The sequence below is a fragment of the Festucalex cinctus genome, chromosome 6 (assembly GCF_051991245.1).
Source record: "Festucalex cinctus isolate MCC-2025b chromosome 6, RoL_Fcin_1.0, whole genome shotgun sequence".
Taxonomy (NCBI): Eukaryota; Metazoa; Chordata; class Actinopteri; order Syngnathiformes; family Syngnathidae; genus Festucalex; species Festucalex cinctus.
Window position 1 is genome coordinate 4,300,001 of NC_135416.1, and position 13,368 is coordinate 4,313,368.

At 38.4% G+C, this 13,368-nt stretch overlaps 1 protein-coding gene across 10 annotated transcripts in view; it reads left to right on the forward strand.

The window, feature by feature from the left end:
* Positions 1-13,368, forward strand: part of lrba (LPS-responsive vesicle trafficking, beach and anchor containing) — a 200,085-nt gene that overhangs the window by 141,165 nt on the left and 45,552 nt on the right. For all 10 annotated transcript variants that reach the window (XM_077523686.1, XM_077523683.1, XM_077523684.1 and 7 more), the window contains 3 exons: positions 2,394-2,534; positions 4,756-4,875; positions 9,870-10,022. In XM_077523686.1, the coding sequence (XP_077379812.1) occupies positions 2,394-2,534; positions 4,756-4,875; positions 9,870-10,022 (414 nt within the window). The remainder of the gene's footprint in view (positions 1-2,393; positions 2,535-4,755; positions 4,876-9,869; positions 10,023-13,368) is intronic.

The window sequence follows — 13,368 nt, forward strand, 5'->3', positions numbered from 1 at the left end:
AAATCAGAGTAATGGCTGTGATGTATAATTCACCATGTGTACTCACCCCTCACCCCGGCGGACCCCCGCCCCCGAGGAAGCCACAGTGTATCACTGTCAACTCGGAGCTGCAGAGCACTAACGGTGGCACTCGGTAAAGCCACACAAACACACACTCAGGTGCTTTTGATACTGCTATGTATTGTTTCCTATATATACAAATATGATTATTTGTCAACTATTTGATGAAAAGCAAAGTATTTCACAGGGATATAAATTTTGGCGTAAATCGCAAAAAAAACATAAAGTACAAAATTGAAAAAAAAAATCTATTTTTCTCGCAAATTTGCCACTGTATAAAGTTGCAAATTTGTGACTTTATACAGTGGCAAATTTGCAAGAAAAAAAAACGTACAACAAATACACATAGCATAGCTATAACCTAATGTGAAGATTCATTGGTGGTTAATGGGACACTGTTTATAAAATTGAAAAGGCAGGATGGAGACAGATTAATTTTTAACTTAAATTTTAGTCGTCATACACAGCGTTTATAGTGACAACACTTCCTGATCCCCTATGAGCTGACTCACACTAACCAATCAGAAGCTAGCATACTTGAGGTAAATGCAAGTGAATGACGGAAAGCAGATAATTCCAGAAACATAATTGTACAAGTAAATATACGTTTTAATAAATTAACTTAAATGTTTGATCCTCAGGGTGTGGACCTTCGCAAAGTGAGGCGTCTGTCGCTGGCCATACCCAACGCGTCAAAGAGTGAATGCTTAACATCATATCTCCTGATTTAAAAACCCGACTGAAAAGTATTGGCACAAACATGCGAGTAGTATGCTACGTGTATTTCTTGTTTTTTTTCTTGCAAATTTGCCACTTTTCTGTCACTTTATAACTCGCAAATTTGCCACTTTATAAAGTCGCAAATTTGTCACTTTGTAACTCGCAAATTTGCCACTTTATGAAGTAGCAAATTTGTCACTTTATAAAGTCGCAAATTTGTCACTTTATAACTTGCAAATTTGCCACTTTAGAACGTGGCCAATTTGTCACTTTATAACTCGCAAATTTGCCACTTTATAAAGTGGCAAATTTGTCACTTTATAAAGTCGCAAATTTGTCACTTTATAACTCGCAAATTTGCCACTTTATAACTCGCAAATTTGCCACTTTAGAAAGTGGCCAATTTGTCACTTTATTACTCGCAACTTTGCTACTTTATAAAGTCACAAATTTGTCACTTTATAACTCGCAAATTTGCCACTTTATAAAGTTATAAATTTACAAGTTTTTTTTTCTGTACATTTAAAGTGGCAATTTTTTTTTTCTCAGAATATTGACCCCCACCCTCTAAAAAATATATACCGTAATTTCCCGACTATAGAGCGCGCCTGATTATAAACCGTACCCAGTACATTTCGAAAGGAAAAAACATTTTGTACATACATAAGCCGCACATGACTGTAAGCCGCATATGCCCACATTGAAACATGATATAGTTTCAAAGAAAGACGGTACACAGAAAGAGTTTTCAAAAGTTTAATAATATACCTTAGATTTTCTTTCTAAACAGTGCCTGTGATACGGCAGTAACACAGCAGCAATACGGTAGTAACTAACAGGGCTGGTTAAAAATAACATACCGGTAAAAGTCACTGAGACAGAGACTTCTTGTATTTTCACATATATTCCACCTGTCTCACTCTTACCTTTTCTCCTCGAGTGCTAGTGGCGGCCGTTAAAAAAAAATGCATAAATTATCCGCATCATTGTATAAGCTGCAAGGTTGAAAGTGTGTGAGAAAAGTCGTGGCTTATAGTCCGGAAATTACGGTATATTTATATGTGGCCCTATACGCCTAGATTTCCCACCCCTGGAGCAAAAAAAATAAAAATAAAATTTCAAAAAGTGACACTTTTACCAAACATCACACCCGCACCGCCACAGACACGCATGCCCCATTACACCCACACACAACAGTAGCCGAAGTGCAAATCAATACTCGGGGTCCGGCCTGAGTCTCCCAGTGACAGGTGGCCTATGATATGAAAGAGATGCTATTGATCCGCACCCCCGCTAGGCCCTCATCCTCAAAAGGCCATCATTCCATTAGCATTGATCCGCTATGTTTGTGTGTATGTGATGGATTAAAGGGTGGGGGGGGCTTGGAAAATGAGGTGCAACCAGCAGAGGACTAATAAAAATCGAAGCGTCCTGAAAGTGATTTCTATAAATGAGGATTTAAATAACAGCCACCAGACAAAGGGCTGCTGTTAATCTCAGACTGATGGCAAATTAATATGACTTTTTTTTTTTTTTCTAGACAATACAGGGTTGCTCAAGTGCTATTATTGAGCTATTAATACAAATACGACTAATCTGAAATCCCTCCACAGCCCATCGGTGCTCTCAACCCCAAGCGGGCCGCCTTCTTCTTCGACCGCTACGAGTCGTGGGACGACGACCAGGTGCCAAAGTTCCACTACGGCACGCACTACTCCACCTCCAGCTTCACCCTCATGTGGCTACTGCGCATGGTCAGTACACCTCCACGTTATTGTGTAGTCAAGATAGACACTGATTTGTTTTTTCCTGTCTTCAGCTGAAGTAAAAATTTTTGTTACGAGTGGCATCAAACACAACACTATAAGCAGCAGCTAGAGAATAAAAAAAAAAAACAGCCAAATGCTTACGTCACGCTGTTTATTGCAACTCCTAGTTCATGTATTCTATAAAAGCAAACATAAAACTATTCCATGCTATATATTTAACCAAACCATATAACTTTTCCCGTCTGCTAGTGTAAGCGTAATTCAGAACACCTGAAAAGGGTTAGCGATAATTATGAATCGTTAAAACTCATTTGCTCCCAATAACGTATAAATATGTTTTTTATTTTTGTTCTAAGTGTCCAAAAGACGTATTTATACGTTTTTTGGGTGTGTGTTTTTTTTAATGCTAGAGCATACAGAAGGCTTTGATGCAGCCGCTCAACTGCAAAGAACGGTTGCAGAAATGGTAGTTATTACACAAACGGCCAGCAGGTGGCAGCAGAGCAAAGGAGATCAACCAGGGCCATGTAGAAAAAAAATGCTCACTTACTTACAATTTTAAATAGATTTGTGAAAACTGATGAAACTTAGCTCTCTTCTAATGCTAATTGCTGCAAAACGGAAACAGATAGAAACATACTTTTTTTTCCTGGTGAAAGAAGAGACTTTAATCTTTCTTTTGATAGGTTCCATGCTTTTATAGCAATAGAACACAATATTCTGTGGGCCTTGCAAAATCAGTCAAAATCCAGTAAAACAGCCGGGAGCGAACGGGATTGCTTCTGTGAAAATGGTTGGGAGTGAATGAGTTAAGCAATTACCCGATTTCTTGAAACTTATGATGACATCATCGATATGAAAAAGAATGCAAAGAAATAATGTTTGCCGAATACAGCTAACCTGCTAGCCACCACACTGCACTCAAATATGGCTTCTGGTTGAGATTAGTTTTTAAGAGACTCGGTGCACACTGCAATATTGTCTGTGTTGAGTGGGTGCCATCAATCTGGCCATACTGCCCTCCAGGGATCGGGAGGTTACTAAGTTTTTGTTTTTTCCCCTCCTTCCCCCTTTGTATGTTATTGCGCCACTAGCTCACCATTGTCAGCTAGTCCCAGTAGAGCGGCAGCATTGATCCACGAGCATCATTAGCAGGCTTATGCTAAGGCCGCTTTACCGCTTCGGCCTCATGTTAAAACTCTCCAATGCCTATTAATGTCCCGCATTCCGCCCTCTCATATATTGTATGAATAACTTGTTAGTATAGCGGTCGGCGGCGGTCGTGTTGAGGTTCAAGGCGGGCATTTCACTTGGGGGTCGGGCCAGCGAGACCGCGATTGATCTGTCCTAACAAGATTATACAAGATTAGAAATGCATCAGTAGTGTGGCTTTATCGGATTTAGAGGCTCACTGGGGAATAAATACTGTAATGTTTGTTCCAAGCCTGAATACATTAAGAGGAAGGTCGAATGACTCGTATCACAATTTTGAATTGTAACGTATGCACAGAGCTGCAAAGAGTTCGATTACAAAAACGTCGCCGCACCATCTGAGTAGACTCGTGTCGGAATAAATAAATTGTAATAAATAACCGGAACTCACAACAGCTAACTGCAAACTTATTCGCTGGCTCCCATGTCACTCACCAGGCCAGGCCCCGCCTTTTCAAGACACACACATTCAAAGGTACAGATACTACATTGTGGATGATGAGGATGCTTTGATTTGGTATTGTTTATTAATTCAAAATCAGTTTGTTTTTCCGATTGTTCAAATAATCCATGGGATTATCCATCCGTCCATTTTCTCGACCGCTTATTCCTCACAAGGGTCACGGGGGGTGCTGGAGCCTATCTCAGCTGGCTCTGGGCAGTAGGCGGGGGACACCCTGAACTGGTTGCCAGCCATAATCCATGGGATTATAAAAATTTTTTAAAATGTTTTAAGTGTCCCAAAGACGTATTTATACGTTGTTGTTTTTTTTTATGCTAGAACATACAGAATCTCCTACATCAGAGAAATGTAATTAATATGGTTCATTTTTGTGTTCATCTTCAGTTGATGCATGGTTATTAATGTATAGAATACAAAACATCTGCACTACAGAAAATAACCTGACAGTTCTGAAATCTTATTACTTTATTACATTTTAAATCACATTTTGCATGAACTCTGACCTATCTACAATTTTTCTGTAATCCACAGGAGCCTTTTACGACGTTCTTCCTAAACTTCCAAGGAGGCAAGTTTGACCACGCTGACCGCACTTTTTCGTCCGTGTCCCGCGCCTGGAGGAACTGCCAGAGAGACACGTCCGATGTAAAGGTAAAAATAAATAAATAAATAAATAAAATGTAAAATTTGAATCGAAAAATCATGCAATTTTTTTTTTTTGGGTAATTTTATGCATACTGAATTGAAGTCTAGCTAGCGCCCAAGCTTAGCAATGTATTCCCCTATAGTGAGATTGAATCCCAAGTGTAGGAGCTGCGAGACGTTCGAGTGCATACTGTGAACAAGGCCGTGGAATATTCCTCAAGACAAGGAAGTGCGGCAACGGAAAAGAGGAACCGCGTTGGCCAGTCACTAGCAATTACTGTCCCGTGGCAATGAAAGCTTCCCGGTCTTGTGATCAAAGCCGAAGACTAATCCTCATCTGTCTCCCATTCAGCCGGGCCATAACCTGGACTTCAATCTACCCCAGCGCTCCCCCCTTCCCGAAATCTCTGCTGCGCTGTTGCATGTGCCCCCCCCCCCCCCCCAAAACAGCCCGGGTCGCCCTCGCTCACTTAACTGCTCCCTTAAAACATTTACAGTCCGACGTTCCATGTCAAAGCAACGTTTCCAGCTCGGGGTCTCTTGGCACCGGGTCACCGAATTGGTGGGGGTTCTTGGGGGTGTCCAGGGGTTTTGACGCTTGATTGCGCTCGAGTACCCACCCCCTCCTCCCCCCCCCCGCAATAAAACATGTGGATCGCGTTACAGCGTCGTTGGCCGGCGCTTGATTGCGAAAGCGGCCGTTTTGCTCCCTCCGTCCAGACTCGTCAAGGTGGATCAGAGCTCCAAATCACATCAAAACAACAAGTGAATCTGGACCGCATCATGACATTGAAATATCATCCAATCAAAATTCGGCATCTTTAACATTTGTTTTTCTTTTTATGTGAACAAATATATTTTTGTCGTTTCAAAGAAATAAAGATGAATCATCTCTACCTAATGAGAAAATTTATAGTTTTTTAAGTCTATCAAATGAAATTTTTTTTGTTTGTTTTATCAGATTAAAAAGAAAAAAAAATTGTGAACTTGTCACTGTCAACTTAAAACTTGTCTCCAAATCTTTTCTTTATATCGGGTCTGCCATAATGGTTGAAACAACCCTTTCAGATTTAAAATTTAAAACAAATAAAATTGGCAAATAGGAATATAATACGCTAATAATCTACAAAATGTGAGATCATGTATCGCCACGGTCTCGTATTTTTATCTGAAACCCGTGTAAAATAAAGTAGTGCTATTTTTCGACTAAAACCAAAATGTCATTTTTGGATTTGGATTGTGTTTTTTTTTTTTTTTTTTTGGTTATGATCAATGCAAAAAAACTAACAAAAGTTGCTAAATACTCTGTCCGGGGAAATAAATGAACTCAATATTTTTGTGATTTTCTTTTAATGCGAAACTCAAAATTATTAAGACGTGTTTTTTGTTGTTGTTGTTGTTGTTGTTTTGTTTTTTAATCGTAAATGCGAAGAAAAGTAGCATGTATCTCTTGATCATTCATTAATTCATTTATTTATTTATTTTTAATTAGTCTCTTCTATTTTTCAGATAAAAACAAAACATTTTGCATCTTCAACTGAACCAGGATCAAACTATGAAGACTAAACATTGCCAGTTTTTTTTTTTTTTTTTTTTTTTTTGGCACATATATTTTCAATACACATCCGTCGACTTTTTCCACTCGGACGCACGCATTCACTGCCGACGCAAAAGAGGAATTAGCCAAGAGACATTTCAATTTAGCATGCTAAGTATACCATTTAGCTTTTAGCATTCGAGCCATTCATGGTAGCCCGCCGTCCCTGCCAGAGGGCAAAAAGCCCCAGTGTGTTATTTCTTCGGAAAAAAAGAGAGCGAGAGGAGGGCTGATAATAGGCTACAACACCCAAGATTCAATGTGTCTCTAGCCTGGGTGACGCTAGCGTGACCCCCCAATCCCTTGACCCCTAGCCTCAGCCTAGAGGCATCAGAGAAACCTGCAGAGGTTAGAGGTAGCAACAGTGGAAGTGTAGCAGGGAGGGGGGGTAAACTAAAGTGGGGAGGGGGTTTGGGGCAGTGACCCATGACAGGACAGGATTGGGGATCAGAGGGGCTGGCCTCTGACCAGGCCGAGGAAAGGGGCCACTGCACATTATGCTGCGTGCGAGGCAGCTTTGACTGCAGCCCTCCAGGTTTTCTTGCGGCTCTGTGTGTATTTTGTCAGTGCGTATGTGTGTCCCTGTGCACTTTTACAGCAGCCACTGAACCCCCATGAGCCGGGGGTCTCATTAAGAGGGGGGCCATTTTTAGTCTGAGGTCGTCTTTTTGCACAGTGAAGACATTTCGCAAGTTAGAGGAAGTGGTGTGTTGTTTTGAGAGGCCTTGTGTTTGCTTGCTCGTTTGATGAGCCCTTTGCACTACGTCGACATTTGTTTGTGTTGCTTGGAAATTGTGTCGCACCTTTTATACACGACCCTCCAAAAGTATTGGAGCTGTGAGGTCTAGTCCTTTGTTTTGTGGTCGACTTGAAAACATTTGGGCTAATATAAGACAAGAGATGAAGATTTCAGTTAAACATGCAGTTTACCGAGTTTAGTCAGAGGTGTAAACAACATGACAACCAGAGAATTGCCTTATGAGTGAAAAAGCAATTTGTTGTTCAATCAATCAATCAATCAATCAATCAATCAATCAAATATCTATCTAGCTAACTCTCTATTTCTATCTATCTATCTATCTCTATCGCTTTCTCTCTCGCGCTATCTATCTAGCTAGCTAACTATCTAGCTAGCTAACTATCTATCTATCTATCTAGCTAGCTAGCTAGCTAGCTAGCTATCTTTGTATAGCAGCAAAGAAACATAGTGCAAAAAAAATACAGCTAAAAGTACTTTATATATCGGCTACATTGTGATAAGTTCTATTTCCTGTTTGGCCTTTAACATCTCACTTTCAATTTTATTGTCTGCAGTGGTCTTCTAAAAATAAAAAAAAAGGCGGATACACAACCGTGTAGTTTGCTGACAAGCTGGATTTTTTATTTTTTTTCCCAAATATTCCAATTTTGATTTTCAAGGGTATTTGCGTTCGGTTTTTGTTCTAAAATGGCTCTCCGTGTGCTTGTGTAGCATTAAAAATTAGACTAGCCAGATAAACAAAGTAAAAGCGAAACTTAATCTCTTTTAATGTTCACAGTTCGCCGCATAGTTCTGTATAACTTCCGCCTTAATCATCGCGGTTGTTTACACGTTTGGGCCAAGCAGTGAGGCATCGTGGTTCATCGCGGCGTCTTAATTGGAGAAGCATGGCCTCTAACAATAACACGCGCTCGGACCCCCGAGGGCAGCTTTGTCTGCCCGTGTTTACGCTCATTATGCTACAAGTTCCGCTTTGTTAGCGTTTGGGACGGGCTCGCGTCTTGCTGTCATAACCGGATTGCGTCTCGCCGCGTTGGGTGGTTTGAGACAAGCAAATAAAACTGTCATACATGGCAAGGAATGGATGCCGCCCAGTGGTTACATGGAACAGCGGGAAGATACTGAAAGTTGAAAATTCACTCCATGAAGCCAGTTTCGCATAACAACATGAAATTTGGTAGAATTGTCTGTTGTGAGGAGACCAACATAAAAGTCTGAAGAACCCATGCCTGAAAAAAAAAGCCATTTTGATTTGAAGCAACCATTTTGTGGTCATCTTAACTCTTTGACTGCCAGGCGTTATAAAAACAAAATAAAAAAATCCACAGTGCCAGCCGCTTTTGAGCACTTTAACTCATCTTTCAAGGCAAAAAAAATATTGTTTGCCTTTACTACATATACAATGTGGCTACTCAATGAAAGATCGCATTCCATTCATTGGAATTTTACTAATCATCATGAAACGTCTTTGGCAGTCAAAGAGTAGATGAACTTGTCCCAAAGATACTTTCCAATGGCTACCTTTTCTTTTTTTATTTTTAAACAAAATATAGAATATTTGGTACAGAAGAAAGGTGTACCATGTTAAGTTTAAGAAAATAAATGTTAAGCATCTTTTGTTTTAATTCTTAGCAAGTCAATATCAGGGATGTCCCGATCACGATCACGTCATTTTCAGCTGATCGGTACTGAGAGAAAATGATCAGGGTTTTAATTTTTGGCAATTTTGTTTTTATTATCATCATCATTATTATTATTATTATTATTATTATTATTATTATTATTTTAGGGGCTAAAAAGCAACAAAAATCATCCAGCGGTAAACATATTGCCAAACAAAACGTTTTATTTATTTTTATTTATTATTTTGTGCACTTCTGATGGCACCCCCCAAAATGATTGGGATGGTTTTGTTAAAAAAATAAAATAAAATTGGAAGCACTTTTTTCCCCCTCGTTAATACTTTGCCGAGGAATCGGATCGGGATTCGGTATTGGCAGATCCTCAAAATCAGGTAACTCGGAGTCAGGTGCAAAAAAATAATAATAAAAAAAATAAATAAAAAATGTGATCGGGACATCCCTAGTCAATAGTGTTGTAGCACCGGTGAGCTATTTTTAGAACAGACCTATGGGCTACTCATTTTGTCCTTGGGGCTAAATAGTAAATTTTGTAACCTATTTTTATTTTTTATGTTTTATTTTTTTTCCTCTGAATGTTAACTATTGTTTTTTGATGCTTATGTGTTGTCTTTCCTTGTGTAAAGCACATTGAGTTGCCTTGTGTATGAAATGTGCTATACAAATAAACTTGCCTTGCCTTGCCTTGCCTTGCCTAGTATCATCTGGCACCATTAAAAAAAAAAAAAAAAAAAAAAAATTAGGACAATGCATACAAAAAGGTATCCATGTTTGCAGTATCTCTTTCATCTTTCTGCCTCCCTCTTCCTAACTGCTTGCAGAGAAAGAGAAAAAAAAAAAATCCCACAAAAGAGTCAAAAAGCCATTCCCCAGTCTTGGGTCAATTTAGCCATTTCCTTCATAAACCTTACTTGTCCCAGAGATTTGAACCTCATATAAACTAAGTACTAGGCAGCGCTAGTAACTTACCAAGTTGTTCTAAGATGTCGTTGTCGTGTTACAGGAGCTGATTCCGGAATTCTACTACCTCCCCGAGATGTTTGTCAACACCAACACGTACAACCTGGGAGTGATGGAAGACGGCACGACGGTTTCGGACGTGGAGCTGCCCCCGTGGGCCAAAACCCCCGAAGAATTTGTGCGAATCAATCGGCAGGTAAGCTTCGCCGCTCGCTTCTGACATGAGTTTTTTTCTCCGCCGAGGGACACAATTAGAAAGAATTCATTGGTAATGCAAAAAAAAAGACATTGTGATTTCCTGATGGTGTACATTATGGCCATCTTGGAGCAGACGTTTCAGCCTTGTCGGTGTCTGTGGCCACTGGGATCTGCTAACCAGCCGGTTAATATGACCAGACCCCGATCATTAATCATGTAATGTCGTCTTTTTTTTTTTTTTTTTTTTTGGCCATCTGCAAGCTTTTTGTGTTGCCTTTTTTCCATTCATGCCTCAAACCCAAAAAGTGCGTTGATAGAAATATCCGTTTTATATTATTGGGGTTCTTCGAAAAGTGGCCTTATTTTTGTTTTGATATTTAAAGCTGCATCACTCACGTAGTGTGTGGTCTGTGCATCCCAAATTGATGACATAAAGCTTGTACAAACACAGACTGCTTTACGGGATTTGTCACTCGTGTAGTTTGTGGCTTCTTCCTCCTACTGTCAATTTCAAGATGGCTGCCTTTGAACGTCGTCGATCTCCTAAAGTTGTGTGGAGGCTGACCCAATTCAAAACCTCCTTTAGGACTGCTCGACAATGGAAAAAAAAAATAATCACCATTTATTGTTGCAATAATTTAAATCACGATTAGTCAAATGATTATTTATTTTTTTTGGTACAAAACAAGAAAATATTGAAACATTTAAAATTATTAAGACCAATTAAAAAAAATAGCAACACTATAATTATGTAAGTTCATTTTTGGACCAAACAAAATGTATTTATTTATTTATTTATTTATTTATTTATGTTGGCAAAAACTTGGAATGCAGCGTTTGCACTGTGCAGTAGGATGATGATTTATTTATTTTTTTGGGGTACAAAACAAGAAAATGTTTAAACTTAAAAAACAAATTAAAAAAATATTAAGACAACTAAAATTCTTTGAAACACTATAATAATGCAACTTCCTTTTGGATGAAACAAAATGTATTAGTTATTTTAAAATTTAAAAAAGATGCAAATGTATACATTTAAACCACTCAAAAATGAGTATCAATATTTTTGATTAAACGTAAACAAATGAAGAAAAATATTAAGACAAAATTCTTTGAAACACTATAATTATGTAACTTCCTTTTGGAAGAAACAAAATGTATTAAATTAGTTGTTTTAAAATAAAAAAAAAAGGTCCAAATGTGTACATTTAAACAACTCAAAAATTAGTATCATTAATATTTTTGTTTAAATGTAAAAAACAAATAAAACAAATAAAAGAAATATTAAGACAAAATTATTTGAAACACTATAATTATGCAATTTCCTTTTAGATGAAACAAAATGTATTAAATTAGTCATTTTAAATTTTTAAAAAGGTGCAAATGTATACACTTAATCAACTCAAAAATTAGTATCAATAATATTTTTGATTAAACATAAACAAATAAGAAAAATATTAAGACTAAATTCTTTGATTCTTTTGGATGAAAACAAATTATTAAATAAGTTACTTTAAAATTTAAAAAAGATGCAAATCCATTTAAGCTTTTAAAGAGCTAAAAAATTAGTGTTAATAATCTTTATTATTATAATTATTATTTTTATTATGCTGATTTTGTAATTGTGGAGTTTCATCATTGAAATTGTCATTGAATTTCTATTAATTGCACAGCCCTAACCTCCTTCAAATATGGCTTCCTTTTCCAAAAATCTAAAGTGTCATCTCAAAGCAAAGAATGACAAAAGCAAAATTTGGTTTTACAGACCATTTGAACACATGTGAACGACACGTAAATCTTCAAGACCCTCATATACCCTTCAATGAGGGTGTGCTGGGTTTAATGCGGAAACGGAAAGGCCAAACGGCGGCTAAGGTATGATGAGGTGGAGGTGGGGATGCGTGGGCGGACAGGCCGACTCTGGTGACAGATCGCTGGCATTTGAGGGTGTCAGCTGGCACCGTGGCGAGAAGGATGAGCGCGCCACTGAGGAGAGACGCAAGAGTGAAGGACTTAATGGGCTGTTTGGCTCACTTTGGCTGCCAGGCCCGCTAATGGCCTCACCGCAACAAGGATTTAGTCGCACACACACACATTCACGCGCACACACCAGCTCGCTGTCTCCACTCGCGGTTATGAGCCCGAGATGATTAACAGCTAATTAAGGTCCAATCTGGAGAGGCCATTAAAAGGCTCTCAGAGTAAAGGATCGCACGTGGCGTTGGTGTCGGTGTCGTCGTTCGCCGCTTTTGCCGTCGCCCTGCCAAGCGGCGGCTTGTTTTCGTATCTGCGAGCGCTTCACGCCGGGCAATAAAAGTAATCCCGCATGAGTTATGACTGCTGCAACAGATACGCTGCGCACGTCGCTTGTTATTCTTCTGTTTGGAAACGCACAACAGCAAAGCAGCCATTGTTGCCTTGAGAAGGTGCTAACCTCTCATGGGAAAAATGCTATTGACATGCTAACGGTTAGCATTGATGGTTGCGGTTTTACAACAGCAGCTGCTGGAACAACACCATGCACAAACTGTTTGTTATTAGGCCACATTTTGATGAAGTACTTTTTAGCGTAGAGGGCTAATTTTCTTTATTAAAAACAAAATCATCAACATTTGATTGATTGATTGATTGATTGGGTTTATTGAACATATAATCACGTCACAAGTATAAAATACAAGTTGTAGTTAAAAAAGAGAAAAGGAAAATAAAAATAAATCGTCAATAGTTAAATACTATTGACGCTTCACATTTTTTCTGTTCAATTTCATAACTGTTCCACAAATGAACGAAACACACGTTTGCGTTGTTTGTTCTTGTCATTGGATCTTTCAAGTCACTTGTGCCCCGTAACCCATAGCAACAGCCCTCTTTGATCATGAAAAACCGTGGCTATTATATACTTTGTATATTATTTGAGTTGTTTTAAATTCAACAAGGTCATAGAATTTAAGAGCATTTAATTGAACTCTTTGACCACCAAAAACGTTTAATAACGATTAGTAAAATCACGATGTATGCCGCCATAAACGTTAAATAGCGTCAACTCTAAGTTGGGTTAGGGTTAGGGTTGTTTTTACACAGAATATCTAGGGTTTTAGATATTTTTAACATTTTCTACATGTGATTTTGCAGCCATTATAACACCACAAGAAATGTTATTTTCATTTACTCTTTCAATTTCAATTGAGTCAAGAATGATTTTAACTGGATGTCTAATTAGTCTATTCCCAAAGATTATACATTTTGTCCTATCTAAATTCAATGATAATTAATTTGTTTTAAAATATATATTTAGCTCTGTTTCCACAGTATTCAGAAGCTTCCTCAGATTTTCTCCACACCAA